Source organism: Sinocyclocheilus grahami, unplaced genomic scaffold, assembly GCF_001515645.1.
Source record: "Sinocyclocheilus grahami isolate Dianchi unplaced genomic scaffold, SAMN03320097.WGS_v1.1 scaffold55.1, whole genome shotgun sequence".
Classification (NCBI taxonomy): domain Eukaryota; kingdom Metazoa; phylum Chordata; class Actinopteri; order Cypriniformes; family Cyprinidae; genus Sinocyclocheilus; species Sinocyclocheilus grahami.
In genome coordinates this window covers 3,066,465-3,092,322 of record NW_015505234.1, presented here as the reverse complement: position 1 = coordinate 3,092,322, position 25,858 = coordinate 3,066,465, and the positions used below count along the sequence as shown (strand labels likewise).

General features: G+C 36.7%; 1 protein-coding gene and 2 long non-coding RNA genes across 3 annotated transcripts; all 3 read left to right on the top strand.

Moving 5' to 3' along the window:
• Window positions 1–166: 166 nt before the first annotated feature.
• LOC107583788 (homocysteine-responsive endoplasmic reticulum-resident ubiquitin-like domain member 1 protein) lies at window positions 167–5,041 on the top strand. The gene is made up of 8 exons (XM_016270105.1): window positions 167–531; window positions 940–1,017; window positions 1,214–1,297; window positions 1,680–1,837; window positions 1,964–2,074; window positions 2,680–3,036; window positions 4,017–4,134; window positions 4,246–5,041. The coding sequence occupies exons 1-8, from the start codon at window positions 376–378 to the stop codon at window positions 4,408–4,410; spliced, it is 1,227 nt and encodes a 408-aa protein (XP_016125591.1). The 5' UTR covers window positions 167–375; the 3' UTR covers window positions 4,411–5,041.
• A 10,218-nt stretch (window positions 5,042–15,259) lies between these two features.
• On the top strand, window positions 15,260–17,654 carry LOC107583915 (uncharacterized). Its single transcript, XR_001609082.1, has 6 exons — window positions 15,260–15,337; window positions 16,122–16,208; window positions 17,126–17,188; window positions 17,305–17,366; window positions 17,464–17,547; window positions 17,637–17,654. It is a non-coding gene; the product is annotated as an uncharacterized lncRNA (long non-coding RNA).
• LOC107583914 (uncharacterized) lies at window positions 17,648–20,989 on the top strand. Its single transcript, XR_001609081.1, has 8 exons — window positions 17,648–17,708; window positions 19,415–19,498; window positions 19,578–19,665; window positions 19,803–19,886; window positions 20,007–20,111; window positions 20,195–20,278; window positions 20,755–20,838; window positions 20,913–20,989. It is a non-coding gene; the product is annotated as an uncharacterized lncRNA (long non-coding RNA).
• Window positions 20,990–25,858: the final 4,869 nt, after the last annotated feature.

Sequence of the window (25,858 nt, the reverse complement as noted above, 5' to 3'; positions counted from 1 at the left end):
AAAACTGTACGTAACAGCATAGGACGTTAGACATCTGATGCAATCACAACATTTGCAGCAAACAACGTAAAAAAAATTCCGACGACTTTTTTCAGTGCGCATGCGCAGTGCGTGGGCCTTCAGGACAGGCTCCAAGTCCGAACACGAGCTCGTTTCAGCCAATCACAGGCGGCCACCGTGTGTTTAGAAACAACACACGCAAATACTTCATGGCTTATGACCAACCCGAAACTTCTTGAATCAGGAACCTCTCTCTACCTTTCACTATCGTATATTGTCCTATTGACTGGTCGAGTCGCAAAGTCTTCGAATATTACTGTAGATATTTTATGCGTTTCTTAATATAGTTCTAGCTGGTTTGACTAAAGAAAGAAAATGGAAAATTCGGAGTCCTCGGATAAAGCGACGATCTCGCTGGTCATTAAAACGCCTAATCAGTTTCACGGCGATCAGCTGATCGATGGAGTGCGCGTGGACTGGACCGTGAAAGACCTCAAATGTCATCTTTCCAAGGTTTATCCCACCAACCCGGTAGGTTTTGATTGGTTTCTTATGCTATAGATATCAAGTCTTACACTTAGAGAGCCGTTAGCATTCCTCAACAGACAACACAACGCCAGTATGGCTGAACGCTACTGGAAATAACTGACTGTCAATCATTTGCCTTCTATAAACAAGATGAATTTGCACTCCATAAGTCTCTAGGTTGCTTTCATATTGCTAGGTAATTAATAATTTAGCACATTATTTCTGTGCTGTGTAGCTATTTGCGTTACATGGACACAAATTCAGTAGGTACGTGTGCAAACTTTGATTGTGAAGAGATACACTGAATGTATTTCCTCTAAAAATGTTTTTACTTCTCACAAACATAAGATAAATATCATGGTGTAAATTGACTTTCTAGGCCATGTTTGACATTTGGACTCATTTTCACAGGCTGAGAAAGACCAAAGACTCATTTACTCAGGCAAGCTGCTTCAGGACAACCTGCTTCTGAGAGATGTTTTCTCAAAGGTGAGGGACTTTGCTATCTGTGAGGATGCTTTTTGTTTATTTCAGGGTTGACAAATGACTTCAACAACAGACCTGTAAACAAAGTTTGCGTGACGTTTTTAATTATCTTACACTAATAATGTTTCCCTTGGTGCATGTCGTTGCCACATGCTTCTGCCAAAAGTACTGAAAAAAACTACTGTTTTTTTCCCTACAGGTTCCTTCAGAGACAAAGCCCACTCTTCACCTGGTGTGTGCTGTGAAACCCCAGCCTGCTGCCCAACTTGGAGCGAGACCCAAGGTGTGTTACTCCCATCTACTATTTATTTTAGACTTTTACCAAGTGGCAAGACTTATTTAGTGGTACTTGTCAAAACAGACAATCCACTTATTAGTTGTCAAGTCCTGAATTTAGCTTCAAGGCAGTATGTTTGATCAGCTTGCAATATGTTGTATGTTGTACAGATATGTAGGCCTACTGTCTCTCAAGGGAAGGCTGTGTTTGTTTCAGTTGGGTGGAGATATCACCACACAGCTGCTTACTTCCTGTTCCTTTCTGCATCCGTTTTTGCATAAACCAAACACTGCAGCAGTTCTCAAATGAAGTTTCATAGTGTCTTGCACCTGTTCTGGTTTTCTTACTCAAAAATCAAATGTGTTTCTTTCTCAAATCTTGGGTGTAGGTGACATCAACACAGCAGCAGAGTTCCCAGCCCTCCCCACTAACTGCTAGCCAAAGATCAGAGTCTTCAGGACCATCCGTGGCATCTGTACCCTCCACGGACGGCCTTAGACAGCGAGGTCATGCCGCCTGGCCTGGCACTAGCATTAACACGTCTATGTGAGTTCCTGTCTTTTCCCTTCAAATTAAAATTCAGTGCAATGAGTATTGAAAGTGTATGAATGTTAATGTGTAAATTGTGTAGTGTTTTGTACTAGTTAATTAAATTTTCGCCTTCGTTTGCAGGCCTGTAACAGCAGCGATGGCCCACCCAGCCTTTCCCACGTACTCCCTTTACAGTCCACAACAGCTCCTGTGGTTGCAGCAGATGTATGCCCGCCAGTATTACATGCAATAGTAAGTACACCCTACGTAGACATTCTACGGTATTGGGCTGCACAATTATTGGGAAAAAATTGAATTGCGATTTTCCTGATTAAAATTGCGATTTTTAAAATGCTTGTTTGTAGGGCTTTACAATTTGGCCTGTTTTAACTGTATTATTATTACTAAACAGAAAAAGAAATGTATTACTATTCTAATATTTCCCTGTAAAATAAAGCGTATTTAGGAAAAAATTATGTAATAAAATAACTTGATTGTATATAATAACTGTAAAGGTACAGATACTAATATTTATAGCTTCCAGTTATTTTTAGCTGTTATGGTGCTTGATATTGCAAACTGGTATTTCTTATATTATTTTTATATTTAATTATTGCTAACTTGTATTTCCCTGTAAAATAAAGAGTAATTAAGAAATATTATATAATAAAATAACTTGATTGTACATAAGTGTAAAATTACAGTACTAATATTTATAGATTCCAGTTATTTAAATTAAAAACCAATATCATGATTTGGTTTATGATTAATTGTACAGGTCTACTAGAGTATTACACTGGTGTTCATTCTGCAAATTAACCGCCTGACTGTGTTTAATGCTGTGATGTGTCTTTCAGTCACGCGGCCATGGCAGCCGCCGCCTCCACTCCAATGGCCGCCCCTGCTTCCTCACTCCCTGTTGGCCCTCATCAAGCTGCTGTACCTGCAGCATTACCAAATCAAGGCCCCATCAACGACCTGCCAGCCAATCAGAATGCCCCAGCTCCTGCATTCATCAACCCAGAGGGAGCCAATCAGAATCTGCGAATGAATGCACAGGGTGGTCCTGTGATGGAAGACGAGGACATGAACCGCGATTGGCTAGATTGGGTGTACACCGCATCCCGATTGGGTGTCTTCCTGAGCATTGTGTACTTCTATTCCAGTGTGAGCCGCTTTATCCTGGTCATGAGCAGCCTGGTTATTATGTATCTGTAAGTTTGAACTTAACACCAAATGTTTTTTGTAAACAAACTTGTGATTATGATTTTTGAGTCATTTTTTGGGGGATTTGGATTACACTGGTCGTGTTGTAGGTTTGTGATTCTCTAAAAAGAACTAGTTAATTGCAGTCATTTTTTCGGGAATTGGACTACACCAGTCAAGCTGTATGTTTTTGATTCACTAACAAGAACCAGTTCATAAGAGTAATTTGTTTGAGAAATGGACTACACTGGTTGTGCTGTATAGTTTTGATTCACGAAAATGAGCACCTCTTAGAAGTAATTAATTCAGAAATCAGACTATTTGGTTTCGCTGTATGTTGTGTTGTGGTGCCACTGAATTGTAGAGTAGTATCTCTATGTGAGTGTTATAATACATAGAATGCAAATGTGGGATCTGTAAATGGGTTCTTGATGGAGTCTGTAAACAGTTACACCCTCAGTTATGTAGATTCAAGCTCTGAGCCATTTGTCAGCTTACAAACTCGCATGCATTCCTAAGCAATGTGAAAGGAATGAGTAGTTTATGCAAGCGGAAATGAGCAGAAGGACACAGGGTTCTCACTGATCAGAAAGAAAACATCTGCTTGTATATGACTGCAGATCGGTTGGGGTACACTGGAATTCATTTTGTTAATCTCCAGCTGTTATAACTGAGGTTCTCAGACTGGTAAAAATTAACGTCTGCTACTTCATCTCTGCAAACATGGCAGTTTGACTGCTCTGCAGACTAGTGCGTGGCACTCCAGCAATCATTAGCTTGATCTGAGGGTGTTCAGTGTGATGATCTGATCTCCTCCATGTTACAAACCTGACCCAACCTGCCCTGAAGTTCTGAGCCACCTCTCGTTAGTTAGTAATGTATAAATGAGTCTATTTTGTGGCATGTTGTCATTTTAATGGAAATGGAGTTCATGGAGGCCTGAATGCCTTTTTGGAGCTATTCTAATGGTTAATTTTCTCTCTTTCAGACACACAGCTGGCTGGTTTCCTTTTAGACGGAGACCCCAAGCCAGGCCCCACAATCAGCCAGCACCAGAGGTCATTCAGAACGAACAAAACCAAAATGAGGATAGACATCCAGAACCTGTGAGACATAGTTTACTTTTAAGAACGCGAATGAGAAAATAATTAGTTTTACTTGAATAAGTGGAGTGTGTAGGCATATATGTGCTTATTTATTCTCGTTTTGTTTTGAAGGTGCCGCCCCCTGCTGAAGTGGAGGGTGCCGGTGTTGTTGAACCGGCCATGACGGCAGTGCCTGTTCCCCCAGTTAGACCACCCATCCTATGGACAGCCTGGGTGTTTTTCAAAGCCTTTTTTGCTTCTCTGATACCTGAGGCTCCACAGGGTGTTGCAAACTGATGCAGAAAAAGTTGGACAAAATTGGACCTTGACCATTTAGACTGGACATTATAAATGAAGGCTACAAGTCCTGGAAATGGTAGCACTTTCCAGTCCTTTGACTGACTATGTAACCAATGGTTGCACATTCTGTATAGACAAGCTCTTGGACATGGAGTTGTACATTTTGCTGGACATTTTTTTTACACGGCACTTTAGATAACCGCAACGGCTGAAATCAATGATATCGGTCTCCTGGCCTGATCATCTTATATAGGCTCCTGTCAACAGGGCTTCATTTTCTTGAAGTGCTCTACTATGAGTGATCTGAGGACTAAACTCATGGGATTATCTTATTAAGGTTCTAGAATGATGGACAACAAAGGCCATATATTGATTTTGTTCTAAGTGCATGAATAGATGGAGGGTGCTTGGGAGAATGCATTTGTGGCACTTTGAAGTTAATGGTGTTTATGTAAGTAAAATATGCTTACGTGTTCTTTTCTAATTGTGTTCCACCTGTAAAATGAGAATTGTTAATATTTATGAAGGTGGTTTGGTATGAGTTCATTTATAGTGAGCAGTATTTGCAATTCAATGAGCACCGAAGAGTTTGTTGTTGACCTCTGAATGAAAAGGCGAGTGAACCTCACTTTGAATTTTGCATCTTCTTTACATGAAGGAACTGCACTTTGGTACTTGCAATTGACATGAACAGAAATTAATAGAGTAATAGTTCTGAGAGACTTAAAAATATGCTTTTAATCTGATATTTATCAACACTGTAGCATTGCTGTCATTTCATTTTATGGATTAAATAGCTTTATTCTTAACATTATTAAGATAAGCCTTTATTGTACCTGGAAATGAAAGGCAAAATAAATAAACACTTTGTTTCAATTTCACTTTAAAATTCCTTAAAGTCTAATATAAATGGGAGTTGAATTCTGTAAGGGTAGCTTTTTTCTCACCCATTTTAATTTCATTTAAGGTTTTTTATTATTAATTTGTCGGGGGTTTTTTTATCTTGAGCTATAAGCTGCCAGTTCCTTTAAATGCACGTTTTAAAATTTTAAGATCTTAAAATGTTATGTGCATACCTTAGTCCAACTGAAATCATACCAGTGAGATTTCTGTGATGTCACAAACCTACATAATGCAATTGTAGCTAGTTTTTGTTTTGCATTTACACACTCTATAGTTGTTACAATTTGCGTCTGCATTGTGATCTGTATGAACACTTGATCGCATGATCTATCAGAACAGAGATGCATAAAGTGTTTTTAATTCTTTAATTATTCAATAGTGCATTGTCACACTTGGACCTTCTGATGAATACAATAGCTTAATTACACAAAAACACGTCGCAACCTGATAAAATGCGTATCTAAATGTAATCATTTGACCGTTGGCTCCCATCTGGTAAGCATCAGACATGTTTTATGTGGCTTGTCAACAACATATTCCTTTCCAAAGTCTTTCCTGTGGTGATGATATCCCGGTGGATTTCTATTATTCATCTACATAACTGTCCATTTTCAGAAATTACTGGAATACTCTAGAACGGTGGTGTAAATAAAGGGTATTCTGTCTGCACTTTTCACCTCCTCATGAGCTGGTCCACTTACATGGACTTTGACCTGCTCCCGTCCACTGACTGTATCTTTTATTTGTCTTGTACAGCAGAATGTTCAGAAAAACACAAAAAAATGTCCCTGTGCACCGTTTACTGTCCTCCAGTAACATGTGCTAGTCGACCCCAGGGGCAGTCGCATGTTCTCTCTTGTTCTTCAGAAGAGGGACATGGCAAATCAGACATTACAGGGTCTGTCCACCCCCCTCTTCCTCTGAGGCTACCTCTGGATCTGTCCCTCCTCCTTGGATACTTGCTGAATGAAAACCGAGCTCTTTTGAAAGAGAAGCCCTAATAAAAGTAAAAGACAGGCTCACCTTTTTGTGTTTTTTTTTTCCAGACATTGTTGAGATGGAGAGAAGTGCAGTGCTGCTCCTGGTTCTCACTCTGGTCAAAATAAGTTGTTGTTGTCTGGATCCTCCCTCTGCCTATAGGTTTACAGGAGCTGTTTGCAGGCTCACCTATCCTGCCGCTGTAGTCCGTAAGTATGATCTTGTTGATTTCTGTACTATCTAGCCAGCCATTCCTTGTAAGTATATGTTTTGATGTTAATTACTTGGCAACATATTTCATTCAAAGCATCTGAAATGCAAATTATTGGTATAATATAACTGAAGAAAGAAAAAAGCCTAGGTTGTAGTCAATAAGCCTGAGGTTAGAAAAAATACACAGTCCATTAAATATGACCTTTTATTTTTATTGAAGTTATTTACAGTTCACCCCCACAAAAAATCTGACATTATCACTCAGCCTTATATTGTGTCAAATATGTAAGTCTTTCTTTAATCTCGGGAACACAAAAGGTTGTTTTAAAAATTGTCCTGGTCACTTTTTTCTGTGCTAAAAAAATGAATAGAAACAGGAGCTTTCAGGTTTCACAACTGTTTATGGACTTTACGAATCGTACATTGCTACTTTTCTCATGAACATGCTAAGTTTGAGCTAGACTACTTTAAACTCAAAATGACATTAAAGGGGTCATATGATGCTGCTAAAAAGAACATTATTTTGTGTATTTGGTGTAATGAAATGTTTATGCGGTTTAAAGTAAAAAAAAAATAAATAAATTTTCCACATACTGTACATTATTGTTTCTCCTCTATGCCCCGCCTTTTTGATTTTTTACAAAGCTCATCGGTCTGAAAAAGCGAGGTGTGCTCTGATTGGCCAGCTATCCAATGCGTTGTGATTGGCCGAATACCTCAAGCGTGAGACAGAAATGTTACGCCCCTCACATACTGTTGATGCCGTGTCCGGCCAGAGCGATGAGACAAAAACATTAAAACCCATTACAAACAAGGCATTTGTTGCATCCAGTGGGGACATAATTACTGATTATAATGACTTATACTGTCTTTTTACGCGTTGCATTGCATCGCATCGCATCGCGTAAACATAAAACTCCGTCTGCATTTGTGATTGGAGAAATGACAAACAACAAGTGCTACTCTACACTGCCCAAAACTCGCGTTTGAATCATCAGTGGCAAATCCTTTAAATGAAAACGTACTTACGTGAGTCAGAACTGCCGGCATTGTAGTCTAACGTTACTCTCCCAGGATCAGTAAACAGTCCTCCATAAAATGTGCTGCACACATCTGGATATTTGGGTTAAACTGTTCTGGAACAGTGTTGCAAATACAACTTAACCACTGATTTGTAGTCGTGTCCTCTTTTGGAAGACCAAACAAAGTAGCTTCTCTTTCACAACGAAAAACACAGCGGCCTAACGTGAGGGGAAGCCCCGAGCTGAGGCCGGGCTAGAGTGCGCTGAGGCCAAGCTAGCGTGAGCTGAGGCAGCGGGGTCGAGAACGGCGCGTCCGGTGGCTGTGACGAATGAGCGGCAACCACATGTTGCCCCGGGCTGGACTCCGCTTTGTCCACGGTGAAAGTTGATGTATTCCCTCAGTGACCAGCACAGATCAGCTCTAGGCATGACGAAGTGGATATCGTCCTCTTTTGGACGACCAAACAAAGTCGCTTCGATTTCACAACGAAACACAGCTCTTCACGATTTGGCTGCAGCGTCAACAATACTACAGTGAGAATAAAAGTTACACCTTCTTTCTTTGCGTGAACATTTGGGCAGCGTTATGCAAATCTTCCCACATAGTGAGGTAGATATGTGGGGGCGTGTTAGAACGAGGCGTTTTAGGTAGGTACTTTGACTCTGACTCTGAACTTTTATGAAGAATCTCTCTTTGGATTTGAGACTTTAGTCTTTGCAACTTTACAGATCTTCTTTATGCACCAAGAGCTTGTAACACTCCAAAGAGAAAGGAAAATTTGAAATCGCATCATATGACCACTTTAAGGAATTGAGAAAAAAACAAAAAACTGTTTGCACTAGGCCTCACAGAAAAACTTGATGGCAAAAGATGAGGATTTTATTTTAATGTGTTGTTAGAATTAATTTTAAACAATTTCAAGAGGCTAAAAGACCAGACAAAACTAACCTGATAAAACCTCTGACTTTGTTTCCATACCCTCTTCTCACATGCAGAATAAATTATGGTATAATTTTTAGTCTTGTGAAAATAGTTAAAATGTAGTCAGTTTTTATGAGCTCATATAAAGCATAGCATATTTATGTAATACATAAAGATAGTAAAATATAAAAAGATCGCAAATGACGGTAAGTAGCAAAAATATTCAAGTGCATAAAAATAACTGCACATAAGCTGAAAAAATGTTGATTCATGAAAAACAATCAAACGGAATGGAGACTAATAAAAAGCAACCTATAATAATAATAAAAAAAAGTTCTACAAGTAAAGACTTGAGCTGGGATTCCCAAACGTCGTTTTAATTAAAAAAAAATTTTTTTATGATTGAATTAATTATTTCCTTCTCATTAACCTGCAGTTCCCTGAACTTGGGAAACCCTGGAATAGTAAATAAATATTTCCCTTCCTTGACTCCTCAGTGAATGAGAAAACTATACTGAACTGATACAGGCTGCTTTTCAGCATGCCAGATATCCCAGCGTAGAGGGACAGCGATCAATATATAGGCATTGGGACGGTAAAATATGGTATATCGTCCAGCCCTACTTCAAACGTGTCTGCTGTATTCAAAGGGACCATCAACTATGGGTATGGCAGCTGGCTGTGAGTGTTTCTATTTATTACCACATATCAGGATCAGGTTTCTGCAATAGCACAGCTGTGGTTTAACCCCATGCTCTACATATGTTTTATCTTTTGTTTATATAGTATGAACTTCAAGGTTTCTTCTGGTCAGCCTGTAAAGAAATCACACACTTATATTTCAGTTACAGCATCACAATTAAATTATTTTTTTAAGTCAAAATGGTGAACATTTTTTAATGTATTTGAAAGAAGGTGCTTAACTCTCTCTCTCTTTTTTTATTTTGTAATTTTCAAAAAAAAATATTAAATACACATTAAAAAAACTATAGTCCAAAATCATTAAAAAAAAGAAACACTGCCAGAATTTCTAATTGTCACTAGATTTACAGTAGCTGTCACTCAACATAAACTACCTTGTTGAGACCAAATGTTAATTTATAAATATTGTTAAGCTTAATTGCTGTTTAAAAATTTTCATGAGTAAGAAAATATTTATTTGATCTGTTTAGGTAACAGGGTTGAACAAAACATTAAAATAAACTGAGAAAATGTAATGAGAGACTTTGTTGTATAAGGGTCCAAATTATGAACTTATTAAGAAATGTTACCTTTTAAATATAATTTTTTTAATATGGAATTTGTGACAATGTGTACCACTTTTTTTCCACAATAGTAAAACCAATGTCAGTTTGCATCAAATTAACATTGCCATGTTCTTTCTTATATACAGACTCGACCAGAAACAGTCAGTGGATTTTAAAGTTGAGTCACAAATTGACCTGGTCATCAATCCAAAACTATGTGAATGAATCCCATTCACGCTGAAGCACTGAAATAGCCTACAGGGGAGATGTAGAAAGGGATAGAAAGGGGGTAAAATCAATCATTAAACACTGCGTCGTCAGTGTTGGTATTGTATCAGACATTTGCACTTAACATTATATGAAAATCAAGCTCAAGTTGAGTTAACAAGGTTTTTGATTAGCTAATGACTGAGATGTTTGTCTGTCAATAGAAAGGCCGCATCTGAGGCAAGTGCATCGCATTATACGCTTTCATCAACTTTAACAGGTTATATAACGTTTATTGTAGCTATTTGGGTGCTTAGTTTTTCTTGTTGTTTAATACACTTGGCCAATATCTCATGATATAAATGATGAAGCGTGATATGCACAGGATATTTAAAACGTACAAAATGTATATTGGCTACAACTAGATGGAAAATAGCCTACTTCTCCACTCTTCAAACACACAAAAGCATTGGCCTTTAAAGACATAGTGTTTGAGTAAAGAAAACGCTGTACTATACAAACGTCAGTTATTTATTTAGCCCTGCATTACAAACAAGCGGAGATCTGTCTCATGTGCGCGTCAATCTGAATGGAGGTGGGGTGAAGTTATGAGGTTTTGCTGACAGTTTGAGGATCCAATGGCGTTATGAAGTTTTATTATTGGTTAAATATTTGTAAAAACGCTCTGATTTAAAATAATAATAATAATAACGAAATATAATAGAGATATTAAGTTTGGATCATTTTTCATGGCACAGCTGACTGGGCTAGGGTATGGCAACTGCCATCCCTGTTGAAAAAAACAGCATATGCTGGTTAGGTATGTTTTGATGCTGGTTTATGCTGGTCCTTTGCTGGTTTACGCTGGTCCTTTGCTGGTTCGACCAGCATAAACCAGCAAAGGACCAGCTCAAACCGGCATCAAAACATACCTAACCAGCATATGCTGTTTTTTTCAACAGGGATACTCTGCCATACAGAAACGCCGCCCCTGTATCAGACGGTTGCCTCACATTTCACAAACTGAAGCTGCTCCAGCAAGGAGACAGAGAGTGAGTTTAACATTTCATATTACTGAGATACAATAGAAGTGTTCACAACGCTTCAATCAACCTTTTTACAAAGTATATTTTGATTTATATCTAGATCTAGATCAATTGTCACATTTTCCATCTGTACGTGCTGCTCATTTGCAAGAGCATTTAAATGACTTTCACCTTGACTGTGCTGGCTGAAAAGAACAGATATTGTGACCTTCACAGTGAAGTTAGTAGTAAAATCACAGGTGAGTGTGTCTAGCATGTTGTTCTAGATGATACTGCTCTTATTTTTCAAATAAACAGAACATTAGATCATTAGTAGACTTTCCTGCCATTTAATAAAATGACTGGGTTTCCTTTCTCTAACAGATCTGTAAGGAAATAAACAATGTGGCTAACATTCTAGCAGACTTCACACAGGAGCAAGCAGGTAAAATGCAGAGCTCTCATATTCCACAGCCACATGCAGTTTTCTGGTTGTGTTATACCTGTTTCTGGTATGTACTAATGTAATCTGTTTCTTAGTGATGGTGACATTGGTGTGGATATCTCTGTGACCTCTTCCCCCTGATTACACCGATATTGTATTTAAAAACCGCATTCAACCAAATGCAAATCCATTTTTCAAATCCTTTGATGTGGTTACTGTTGTTTATCCGATGAACAGGGTTTGGTTATTTACAATAATACAAAATCAGACATCAACACCTCTGTGTTTAACCCGTCCCAACTGACTGAGAAGCGCATGCTGAACTTCTGATGGGCTTCTAGACCCGCTAATGGTCGCTGCACACCATAATGGACGATTTATTCTCAATATCTCTGGAACAGAACTCACGGTATTAAATAATTAGATGTGTTGGAGCCATTTATATTACGAAAGTTACATTTTTTTATCTCAAATCTCCATCACCTGCGGGCTTTCACATTGAGCAGCATTAACTACACAGAGCCGTTGTTCACTGACGAGCTGCGCAAAAAATCGCGCGAATATGAACGTGGTTTTGCGCAACTCTTACTGATAAGATGCGCGTTACATATCGCATGCGATTTATCGTGCAGCCCTACTTTAGATCAAAATGGTGTTGTCGTTTAATGGATTTACATTATTGTATACATTAAAAGCTTTACAATTATTATTAAACACAAAGTGCTAATTCCAAAAACGGAGCCTTGTGCAATAACAGGGAAGTTTTTCTGAACATTTTAGTGTTGGTTTTATAGTATAATGTTATGTAGTTAAATTGTTTATATGGTTTATTTTTTTTTTAGAAATTAAGCCTTGTGCAATGTAAAAAGGCATATGTATGTCTATCTGATTTAGTATAGGCTCAAAACATAACCGCTGCAAAGAGTTTAATTGGTATGAAACCGAATGTTTAAAGGGGAGATAACACACACAGTTTCACCCAATCTCATGTTAATCTTGAGTACCTATAGAGTAGTACTGCATCCTTTATATCTCCAAAAAGTCTTTAGTTTTATCATATTTATAAAAGAAAGATGCAGCTTTACGATTCTCGCCGGAAAAAGCCGAGCTCCTGGAGGCGCGCCGTGGGCGGAGCTAAAGATTGACGAGCACTTGAGCTCCGGCTGCCAACAAAACAGACATTTGATGCAGTTTCCCCTTTTTGCAGTCTATGAGTTTCACTTACCGTCTGCAGTTCTGAATCATGACCGGGATCTTTTATAGCTCGACCGCTCCATTTTTCAGTATCAAACGATGTGCAAATCCAGCGTCGAACTGGGCCTTGTTTATAAAACGTTCGTCAACAAACACACTTGCGAAACTCCGTTGCTGCCCCGGAAAAACAAACTGTAACAAAACTGTAACAAACTGTTTAACATTTTTCAGTATCAAACGATGTGCAAATCCAGCGTCGAACTGGGCCTTGTTTATAAAACGTTCGTCAACAAACAGTCCCGTGCAGCACCTCCGCCGGATGAAGGGCCTTGATGGGTGCGATCTCACTCTTACTCTGGTCGATGCGTGCGCAGGCGCACTTTTCCGGGAGAAATGCCCATATAAGGAGTTCCACCCTCGTCTACGTCATGACATGACCGGGATCTTTTATAGCTCGACCGCTCCATTTTTCAGTATCAAACGATGTGCAAATCCAGCGTCGAACTGGGCCTTGTTTATAAAACGTTCGTCAACAAACACACTTGCGAAACTCCGTTGCTGCCCCGGAAAAACAAACTGTAACAAAACTGTAACAAACTGTTTAAGCTGGGTTCTTTAGGAAGCTGAACAAAGTTATCTTTCCCTTACAACCAAAAACACACTTCTTTGGAGACATTCTTCCCGGGCGAGTCCCGTGCAGCACCTCCGCCGGATGAAGGGCCTTGATGGGTGCGATCTCACTCTTACTCTGGTCGATGCGTGCGCAGGCGCGCTTTTCCGGGAGAAATGCCCATATAAGGAGTTCCACCCTCGTCTACGTCATGAAGACCCACGATCGAAAAAAAACTCTCCGAAACTTGTACGAACCCGAAAGTAAGTTTTTTAGCAAAGAAATACTCCGTCATACGTTGTTTTTTGAAATTTTGTTCATGCTTAGCATTAGAATCTGACTCTTTAACAGTGTAAACAACTCTGAATGCATGAAACCCATTGTACCCCCCTTTAATGAATGTCAAACATCAAACTAACTTTACCGCCCGTTTTGTGAGCGCGCATCCGAAGCGCCAAACAAACCCGTGTCTCAGAAAGCGTGCAAATATTGAGTTCCTTTTCAAGTCGAGCTTGAAAGGACAAATTCACACAAAAATGATGTCAAAATGCCTGTCTTGGTGAGTATCCTAGCAGACATAGTCAGTCAGTTGAAAGTACAGTATCAGTGCATTGTCTTAAAGTGACAGCACTTTCTTAATGTTAATCAAACAACAAAAGACAAGGAAATGACTCACTGCTCTTGATTGAATAGCTTTTGTAACGTTAATAAGGACTAATCTTTAATTTATACTGTCAAATATGCAATGCTATTTTACATTTGATTACTTTATTCAATTTCTGTACCTAAAAACGGTTAGACCTTCCTAAAAACCCTGAAAAGCACTGTTTATTTTATTTGTAGCTTTGCTTGCTTGGGTTGTCTTATTTGTTCTGTTGCTTGTAATTAGATTGTTTGTTATTTTCTTTATTTTTATTTGACAATATAGTCCCTTTTTTCTCTAAACATAGCACATACAGAACCGTGAGTAACTTGAACCGTTCCACCCCTATCAGTGACAGATGTAGAGTTTGATTATAATTGATATTATGGATTAATTCAAATGGTAAAGTTTACTTATTGCACTCCTTCACAGCCTCAGTGGCAACTGAATGACTCAAGTGGGGGCACTGCATCTGGTTGACTCAATGAAGGCCTGTAAGAAAGTTATTGCTGTTGAAGTCAGGTAAAGGCTAACTCACTATCACTTCCATTCATTCCTTGTTTTTCACTGACATGAACAATGATTGGCTTACGTATTACATGTGTGTTTACTTGTTTGACTGTTTAAGTCTGAAGGTTAATGCTTTTCTCATCTTTAGTCTTGGAGTGGAAGATCAGTCTCTGATTAAGTTTGTGCAGGAACATGTCAATGGCAAAACTCCTAGGTAATTTCCCTGAATACATGTGAGGTATCACAGTCGAAACAAACAATCAGAGAGTCACACGAATAATATGATTTATTCACTCAAGTCAAAAGTGAAAGTAGTTTGGTGGTTAGCTTCCTCTTACAGTTGGTCTTGACGACAGGCTAAGGGAGTGCAGTTTTGAGGTGATACACTAGAAGAAGCTTGTGGAAATTTTGAACAGATGCCCTAGACTACTTACATTAGAGTGAGTATTTGAGCATAGTTATGTTACTATGTGTGTATTTTGGACATTTCTTAACTATTGAAACTCGATATTCTTTATTTTTCCTCTCAGAAAACTGCAATATCTTCTAGATTTATCTCCTTATTAATAGAGATAATGAGTACTGTCATTGTTTTCAGGGATGTGCAAACTGTACATATCTGTTAACATCTTAAAATGTGGGTTGAGGTTTCATGACTATGTAAAAAAATGTAATTGTTACTTTATTCTTTAGATTGTCTTCTAATTCACTGCACAGTCAAGGCCTTTTCTCTTTACTGGACAGCCTGGTTGAGCTGTCCACCATCCAAACTGTGAAGTAAGATTTTACAAAGATTATTTATTTTTAAAGATTGATCTCACAGACATAGTATCTGTTTCAACAGTGCTCATGCATTTCTTGGACATTTTTTAAACGCCATATTTGGCACATTTTTAATGCACATTTTCCTATTCCTTGGATATTAAGAAATAATGGTCTGAGTTCGGAGCAGATTGAGTATTTTGTTGAGCACTTAGTTAGCTGTCACCAACACAGAGACTTCAGGTAAGAAATGAACAAAACATCTGTTTATTTAAGATGATTTCTTCAACTTCTGGCATTTTAGAAATGTTATGTATTTCTTTATAGATTTTTGTTTTGTACCCTTGTCTCAGACCTAGACTATCAGTTTAAAAATAGAAAAATTTCACTGTAAAAATATAAATATTTTCAAAAAATAATATAACTAATAAAATGATAACCTAAACAAAGTGTGTAATAAACATTTCAGTATTTATTATGTGAATTGATTTACATCAGTTTTACACAAATTATGACTGTCCCTCATGCATCATTTTCATCATGACTAACAGATTTTAGCAAAGAAACAGCCATGTCTGAGACAACAGTGATATGAAATATAAGACATATAGAATATAAAGCAAAAATCAAGGTCTGGTAAATTTGGTAAAAAGTGTACCATATATATATATATACTAGCTATTAAATTAGCCGTAGGAATACATATTCCATTTATTCCACCACAAAATGTTAAACAAAAAAGATGATATGAGATTTGTTGGAAATTACACTGAGGTGGATATGTGGGGGAAAATGACAATTCTCCTGTAAGACATGTTTATACACCGTTGTTAGTATACAAACTTGTGAATGTGGGAAACATGTTTTAATGAGTTTATTTTCCAAAAATCTTAAGGTGCTAACTCCCTTAAGTTGAAGAAACAACAAAGGACAGATGTAATCATGGCATTTTTTCTGTGTTTAGTTGCTGCATTTATATAGCACTTACAATATGAGGATACTAATGTGTTTGGAATGTCTTTATTAGGATTGAAGAGCCGTGGCTGACAGGAAATGCTGTTTACGGTCTCATTACCAAATGCCTCAATCTGCAGCCACACATCAAAGAAATCAGGTGCGGTTCTGAGGCAGTAACCCACAATCAACAGACACACATCTTGTGACCATTGATGAATTCATGGCTGTGTATTAACAGGTTTATAAAACAGTAAATGTTTTCAAATGTTATGACAGAGACAAAGTGATATTAATAGCATTAACATCTTACCTGTTCTTTAAAGTCACTTGAATTAACCAAAATGTGTCTCTTTATTTAATTGTGGGTAGGTTGTGGTTGTATACCGAATGGTTTTCCATGTGGCGATGTTACTCTCATTTCATCCCAACTCACACATTCATGTTCAATGGCACGTCAGATTTTAATTTAAGTGTGTCCATTTGCAAATGGTCCTAATTTAATCTTAAAAGGATAGCTCACCCAAAAATGAAAATTCTGCCATTAATTACTCACCCTCATGTCGTTCTAAACCCATAAGACCTTCGTTCATCTTTGGAACACCAATTAAGATATTTTTGGTGAAATCTGAGCGTCGTGGTACTCTCGTGTATGGCGGCGGACGCTGACACGGAAGAGAAGAACTGTTGAATAAAGTCGTTATTTTTGTTTTCTTTACAAAAAGAATTCTCATAGTGTCATAAAATTATTGCTGAACCACTGATGGTGCATGGACTATTTTAATGATGCCCTTACAACCTTTCAGGGCCTGCATGGGAATGTTTAGTTGCATTGCTGTCTATGCAGGGTAAGAAAGCTCTCAGATTTCATCAAAAATATCTCAATTTGTGTTCCGAAGATGAATGAAGGTCTTGCGGGTTTGGAACGACATGAGGGTGAGTAATTAATGACAGAATTTTCATTTTTAGGTGAACTATCCCTTTAAGATTAAATTAAGACCATTTGCAAATAGACACATGTAAGTAAAAAAATATTGCTCTAGAAATGAAAAAACATCGTTTACCCAATATTTGCAGGGTCAACCATGCATCCATAAACATCATTACAGAGGGCAATTCATGTCTCAGCTCCACTTTTGTGTAAGTTTCTATATATTTTTTATGCTCATAGAATATGGAATGCTATATATATTGTGAATAAATAGTTTACAATATTACATATGCAAAGCTAATTTGGACCTTTTTCTTTCTTACAGAGATCCTGAAAAGTTTTCACCTGCCCTGAAGTCCATCAAGTGTGTTGGTATTTTGTTTGATTGTAAGCTTGTTGTTGGTTTTATGCTTTTATTGACTCTTATTTTTATGTGATATTCTCTGTATTTGATGTACAACACCACTTTTGTCACATTCTTTAGCTTTGATGACTGTGACATAAATGGACAGCATCTCGCTCCTCTGACACTTCCCTTTCAGAAATGCCACGCCTTGCAGGATTTAAGGTCCATGTCAATGAGAGTTTATGCTTATTTTGGTCTATTAGATGTTTTATTTTTCTGTATGAATTCTGCTTACTTCATTTTATGTCCAGATTCTCAGCTCGAAATGGTGGAGATTTTTTTTCTGCGGTCATTCTGTTCTTACGGAATCTCAGGAACTATACGTAAGTGTTTCATAATTAAGAGCAGATAATCATCTTTATTTTAAATGTACGAGTGTTTCTTTTAAAGGGGTCATATGATGTTGCTAAAAATAACATTATTTGGTGTATTTGGTGTAATGAAATGTCTTTATGCGGTTTAAGGTTAAAAAAACACATTATTTTCCACATACTGTACATTATTGTTTCTCTCCTCTATGCCCCGCCTTTCTGAAACGCAGCGATTTTTATAAAGCTTATCGGTCTGAAAAGTGAGGTGTGCTCTGATTGGCCAGCTATCCAGTGCGTTGTGATTGGCCGAATACCTCAAGCGTGTGATGGAAATGTTATTCCCCTTACCATACTGTGATGCCCCGTCCGGCTGGAGCGACTAGACAAAAACATTAAAACCCATTATAAACGAGGCATTTGTTGCATTCAGTGGGGACATAATTACGGATTATAACGACTTGTACTGTCTTTTTACGCACTGCGTTGCATCGTGCCACGTAAACAAAATCATGTCTGCATTTGTGATTGGAGAAATGACAAACAACAAGTGCTACTCTACACTGCTCAAAACTCACATTTGAATCGTCAGTGGCAAATTCTTTAAATATAAAAAACGTATACAGACTGTGAGTCAGAACAGCCGGCATTGTAGTCTACTCTCCCAGAATTTGTTATGCAAATTTTCCCACACCGTGACGTAGACATGTGGGGGCATGTTTGAACGAGGTGGTTTAGGAGGGCGTGGACCAGTCTTAACTTTTATAAAGATCATCTCTTTGAAAATATAACCTAATAAGTTACAATTAAGGCGTATTGAATGTTAAAATGCATTTTAAACAAAGTTAAGTGGTTATCATTACCCATTTTACTCTTAGTAATTTAATAATTTAATACATTTCATCATTTAAAGTTTAATTCAGAAGTATCGTATCGGTATCGACGATACTGCCTTGAAAAATATCGGTATCGTATCGAAAACAAAATAAGTGGTATCGCCCATCCCTACTCCAAAGAGAAAGGAAAACTTGAAATCGCATCATATGACCCCTTTAAAACATGCTTTTTACATAATGTCTAACAGTAAACATACATACATCACAGGACATTTGTGTAATTTTGCTCAAATATCAAATAATATATTGTGTTTAATAGCATACTGTGATAGAAATAGCAGTGGTAAGAATTAAATTTTTTACATTTTTGTGATAAAATGTCCAACTGTTTTTGTTGCTGGGGCTGATTCCATAGCATCTATGGATCTTAAATACACACAGATCTTTTTTTCATACTATTTGCATAATTTGACAAAAATAAAGCTTAATAGGAAATTAAGTATGATTAAAAAGTCTGCTCACAAGTGATATTCTCTTTATTTTCTTCATTATGTGTTTCATGTTTTTTTTCCCCTCAAGTGCTTCACTGACACTAGTAAACAAGTACACTAACTTTTGAGAAAAACATGGAATTTTTTTTTTTTACATGGAATATTTTTACTTTTTTGGTCTTGATTTGAAAAGGTGCCGATGAGGATGTGTTGGAAAAGCTTGCTGAAGCATTACCAAACTCTTTCTCATGATCCTTTAGTCCAAGTGAAGTTTAACTTTGCACTGAAAAAGTGGTCCTTACCGGGAATAATTATGTGTAATTTCATTCTGTCAGCTTATTTACCTTTTCCTTCCCATATGTTTCAGCATTTCCCTTTGCCTTTGGTTTTCCAGTTTGTCCCAGCTTGTTTTAGGTGACCGTGGAGCTACAGTACTTGGGAGAGCACTTCAAAGTGTGCCAAATCTAAAGTCGATCAAGTAAGTGTCTGATTTTCTTCATTATTTCTCAGTGCAGCAGAGTGCAACATTGCTGATTGGCCGATATCTTTTTGTCCAGTCTGTACCAGTGCTCTGGTTGGACAGCAGCTCGAGGGCGTGACCTGGTCAGAGGTCTGGTGCAGGTGCATCTTGCTGGCAGAGATACGGTAACATGTGTTGTAGTCTCAGCTTTTCATACACTGCACTCTTGAATTTAAGAAATGTGGCTAGTTTGTAATGCATTCACAGTCATTGACAGAATATGCTATATTCAATACTATCAATGATCAATTCTCAATGATAGACTGGACTCTGTGGTACTTGATGAGGAGGGTATAACCATCCTAGCTCAAGGCTTCAGCCATTTGGCCTCACTTAGAAGGCTCAGGTAAGGCTTTTACACCCTGAAATGTTCATTGTAGATTTCGCAAACACTCAATAAGCTGGTGTACTCACCCGAGAGCCCATCCTGTATTTAATTTTTACTTTGATTGGTTATTCTCCTCAGCTTGAACAACATTAGAGTGGTGACATCAGAGACGTTTGTGAATGGCACTGGCATACTTTGTCTTCTGACCTCTTTTAAGGTTTTTAGACTGATGGAAGAGATTGAGTAAGTATTGTGGTCATTAAAAAGCACCTGCACACACATGCTAAGGGTTTGGAAATATGTGAACATTTTTATGCTGTTTACAGGTTGGAAAGTTGGCGAATGGGAGATGGTGGTACTTATGAGCTTGTGAAATACATGAATTCGTGGACTGAACTAGTAAAACTAAGGTATGGCAACTGCATTGAGCATGAGAATACATGTATTCCTTACCTGAATAGTGCTTGAGCACAATTTATAAGGCTTATGATAGACCACCCTCTAGTGGAGATATGGTGGAAATATATTATGCCAAGTTGTCAATGTTTATTTAATATATACAAAATAGTTTGGGGTCAGTATGAATTTTTTTTTTGTAAGAAATGTGGAAGCTGTCATCACAGAAATAAATTACACGTTAATATATTACCATAGAGGACAGTTATTTTAAATTGTAATAATATTTTACAATATCACTGTTTTTACTGAATTTTTGATCAAATGAATGCAGCCTTGGTGAGCGTAGGAGAGTTCTTTCAAAAACATTAGAAAGACATACTGACCCCATACGTGTGCACGGTAGTGTCATTGTCTAGATTTGTTACTGCAGTAACATCATCTGAATCATTGCATCATTATTCATTTTCCTTGATTAACATTTTTGCAGTCTGTCAGACAACAATGTGACTGACCAGGCTGGAGAGAAGCAACTGGTGGCACTATCCCACTGCAGAGTTCTTCAGAAACTACAGTAAATCATTTATTTTATGTTATGTTACTTGCAAAATCAGTAGCTGACCATTCTTCATCATTATGTATTCACAGGCTGTCCAAAAACCGGCTTGGTCAGGCATGTGCTGCTAAACTAGCTCAAGTCCTTCCGTTACTGCCCCAACTTTCAGAACTCAAGTAAGTCCTATGTACAGTATTATGGTCTTCACAGTGAATTATTACAGAATTAATTTTAGATGAAACTATTGCTTTGAAAAGATGTCACTGACAGGGAATAAAATAGTTTTAGTTTTTATTTAGTTTGTCAGAGAATCAGTTTGGCCCACATGGATCCTTGGCTCTTTGTGAAGGTCTGATGAGCATGAAGGCACTAAAAATACTACAGTAAGACACTAAATACATTACAGAACCACATATACTGTATGAAGTGTAATGTATGGATTTGTTACATCACATGCACTACCGTTCAAAAGTTTGGGGTCAGTATGTTTTTTTTTTTTAATTTTTAAAGATGAGATCATACTTTTATTCAGCAAGGATGCATTAACTTGATAGCATAAAAATGACAGTAAAAACATTCATATGTTATTGTGAAATTTCTATTCATCAAAGAATCTTGAAAATTATATATTAAGGTTTCCAAAAAAAAAAAAAAGCAACAGAACTGTTTTCAACATTGATAATAAGAAATGTTTCTTAAACACCAAATCAGCATGTTAGAATGATTTCTGAAGGATAATGTGACACTGAAGATTAATGGCTGCTGAAAATTCAGCTTTGCTATCACAGGAATAAATTGCATTTGAAAATATATTAAAATGGAAAACAGCTATTTTAAATTGTAATGATATTTCACAATATTAATGCTTTATTGTATTTTTGTTTAAATAAATGCAGCCTTAGTGAGCATAAGAGACTTATTTAGAAAACATACTGTAAACCAGTGTTACTACTTGTCTCTCAGTTTGACTTCGATTGGGAGTTCAGATCTGGTTGGTGTGGCCTCATCCCTCAAACACTGTTCATCCATAGAGGACATCAAGACATTTTAGACTTCTTTTAATGCTGTAGCTGGACTGATGAATGCATGGACCCAGACATTGCATTGTCCCGGTCCCTGTGTTTGTGTGTGTTTGCAAAGCTGTCATTAGTTTATGATTTAATGTCTTCATCAGCTTGTCATGGAATGGATGTGGTGACAGCCTGGCATGGACACTGGCTGAGATTTTATCCCTATGTACGAATCTGAAAAGACTTGAGTAGTACTTGAGTGCTTGCTGTGAAGGTTTAGCTATTAGTGCAGTTACAAAAGGCTGATGCCATTAAAACTAATGATTGCAGCCTGGAAGCCAATAATGTAACTACAGCAGAAGCCACAGTGATAGCCAAATGCCTCCCATCATGCCCCTCCGTTGAAGTAATAAGGTATGACTAGCACATACAGTCTTGATCAGAAAATGTGTGATTAATACAAATAGTAGAACTGCTTGACATGCACATAAAAAGCTGAGCTTCTCTTCATTTAACACAGACTCTGGAGGAACCCAGTCTGATCTGAAAGATCAGAGACTGAATTTTTCATCAGTTTAATCACTTATGTTTTCATATTATTTTCTTTATTTCCTTTTTTATATTGTAAATATTGTTGTAGTAGGGGAGAGCAGGGCACAAAGTAACGCAGGGTTAGTTGTAACACACGTGGTTTGAATATTTCCACACATGCTATCATAACAACATTTACAGTATTTATTAGTTACCATATCAACATAATATAGAGAAAGAAGTGCGCCAAAATTCAAAAATCTTTTGAAGATATCGCTGAACATTTATTTTACCATAGTAAAATTTTAATTCTGGCTTAAGTACAATTTTCATCTCAGTTTTTATTATTAATTTAAAATTAGACAAATCTGCTATTATTTTAATCCCCAACCTGTTATTTATCAGTTTAGATAGTGTTTTTTTTTTTTAATGCTTTGATAACTACAAGAAGACACTAACCAGTTTTAAATTCCAGTTGCGCAGATGGGGCACGTTGTAACACTGCGTTACAGTGTGCTATTCTATGACATTAGCGATGTAATTGACACTATTTACTTTAATGAATTTTAACGAGAAACAGGTGAATTAAGACTGACAGTCAATGTTTAATGTTCAGAAATTATTATTTCAAGACATGTAAAGCATTTTTGCTCGTTTATATGGGCCGTCCCAAGCATGGTTTCAATGTGTTCATTGTCAAACTCCAAAATCAGATAATTTTTAATTCTTAACAAACGCCATAATTTTATTTGAAAAAAATAATAAATACATATTATTTTATTTTAACAACAAAATATTTTAGTTTGGCTTGTATATTTTTTTAATTTGATCAGATAACATTTTCAGCTGTCATATGGTCATGTTACAACGTGCCCCTCAGATGTTACAATGTACCCCACCTACGGGGCATGTTGTCACATTTCACTTCCATTTTTTGAGGGTAAATAAAGAAAAACGTAATTATCACTGTAATTATCAAACAAAGCGACATTTGTACTAAACAAGTGTAAAATTACTGTGGATAAAAAAATATATTCTGAACCCCATGTGGATTTACACAAAGTGAGAAAGTCAAAAAGTGTTATATTGTCTCCCCTACTATTACTGGATTGTAATATTGAGTTATTTAATCGGGGAACACATTACCTCATTAGAGTAATTCATTACACCAAACAACACTGTTTCCAGCTGTTCAGGGACTTGAATCATTTAATGTCCATCTAATGGTAACAGTAGGCTCTGGTCAATAAAGAGAATGAGCAAGTAACATGCTATGGCATTAAAAATAATCAACTGTATTACCTTTACAAGAGATTTACATTTTCTGTGGATTTTCTAAATTGCAAGAATTAGAAACAATGAAAATGTGACTAATTCGCACAGGCAGCTCTCTTGTAAAGTTCAGCACAGTCATGGTCTTTGCTTATGCACTGACATAAGAGCCCAGACCTCCATTTAGGGGCATCCATGCACTGATCAACCCTGGACACCCCCATGTTGTGTTCTCTTTAAAATTACCTATTTATGTCTGTATTTTACTTGGATCTATTCAACTGTTAGCTATAAATTGTTTTATTTTATTTATTTATTTTTTGTTATGCGCTTTACTCTGTGTTACCTGTAAGGTGAAATTGCCCAGTGCTTGTGTCACTGGTAAACGCACATCCACTCTGATAGCTGCGCTAATACATTTGCATTCTATACATCTACTGTGTTTTTAATGTGCACTTTAAATGTAAATAAAGGTAAATCATCATAAAATTATTTTTTATGATATTTTGGACAATAGTTATTCGGCTTTTTAATCACATCTTAAAATAGAATAACGATATAGGCTAGTGATTTAGTGTCTTATACTACTACTACTACTAATAATAATTATTATTTAATTAAAATATATTTCAAAATGGCAGGTAGATTGTGGTAGTCTGTCATTTGTAATGGAAAATATTTAAAAAATGGGCCCTGTTTTCAAACAGCTCCTTTGCACGGTGCAGTATTTCTGCTAGATGGCAGTAAAGCAACACGGTAAATCTGGTAAGGCTGTGGACCGCTGTTCTCTTCAATGTTTTATCAGGAAATACTGTTCACGTGAATTAAAAAACACATTCCTGTCGCTATGATGACACGATGTACAACATAATCAAGAAGAATACAAGAGATTTACATTTTCTGTGGATTTTCTAAATTGCAAGAATTAGAAACAATGAAAATGTGACTAATTAGCACAGTGAAGCATGCAGGCAGCTCTCTTGTAAAGTTCAGCACAGTCATGGTCTTTGCTTATGCACTGACATAAGAGCCCAGACCTCCATTTAGGGGCATCCATGCACTGATCAACCCTGGACACCCCCATGTTGTGTTCTCTTTAAAATTACCTATTTATGTCTGTATTTTACTTGGATCTATTCAACTGTTAGCTATAAATTGTTTTATTTTATTTATTTATTTTTTGTTATGCGCTTTACTCTGTGTTACCTGTAAGGTGAAATTGCCCAGTGCTTGTGTCACTGGTAAACGCACATCCACTCTGATAGCTGCGCTAATACATTTGCATTCTATACATCTACTGTGTTTTTAATGTGCACTTTAAATGTAAATAAAGGTAAATCATCATAAAATTATTTTTTATGATATTTTGGACAATAGTTATTCGGCTTTTTAATCACATCTTAAAATAGAATAACGATATAGGCTAGTGATTTAGTGTCTTATACTACTACTAATAATAATAATAATTATTATTTAATTAAAATATAGTTCAAAATGGCAGGTAGATTGTGGTAGTCTGTCATTTGTAATGGAAAATATTAAAAAAAATGGGCCCTGTTTTCAAACAGCTCCTTTGCACGGTGCAGTATTTCTGCTAGATGGCAGTAAAGCAACACGGTAAATCTGGTAAGGCTGTGGACCGCTGTTCTCTTCAATGTTTTATCAGGAAATACTGTTCACGTGAATTTTGAAAGATGAATTCAGGTAAAAAAAAAAAAAAAAAGGACCATCCCAGTGTCAAGAAGTCGTCAAATTGACCTGAATTCACTCTGTTCCTGTTGGGTACATAAATGTTTTGGAAACATTTATACATTTATCTACAAAATGTAGATTTAATTTATCAAAAACTGTCAAGTGGTGTAACTTTACTTGTACCTTGAAGACATGATGTATTTGTATTTTTTTTTAAATGCGAATCATATTTTAAAACAAACTTAATTGACTCTTTGTTTTAAAGAAATAATAATAAAAAACGACCTATGCTAGCATTTTTTTTTATTTGTTTTTCAAGCTTTTTATTGAGATTTTTTTTGTTTAATTTCTGGAAAATCACACAACAGACATTTTTGACTTAATGCTCCATATTAAAAAAAAAAATCTGTGTGACTTTTAAATCAGAAATTTAAAACATGTTCATCACAGAAGAGATATGTGCAAGCTTTTCTTTGTATGATTGCATGTTTAATGTAATTTTGAATAACTTAATGGATCAAGGCAAAAAGAGT

Bases quoted from the DNA above. Each gene is read 5' to 3' on its own strand.
- LOC107583788 (XM_016270105.1), top strand. From the start codon at position 376: ATGGAAAATTCGGAGTCCTCGGATAAAGCGACGATCTCGCTGGTCATT. The intron at 1,298-1,679 runs GTGTGTTACTCC...TCTTGGGTGTAG, and splicing joins AACTTGGAGCGAGACCCAAG to GTGACATCAACACAGCAGCA. The intron at 2,075-2,679 runs GTAAGTACACCC...TGTGTCTTTCAG, and splicing joins CGCCAGTATTACATGCAATA to TCACGCGGCCATGGCAGCCG.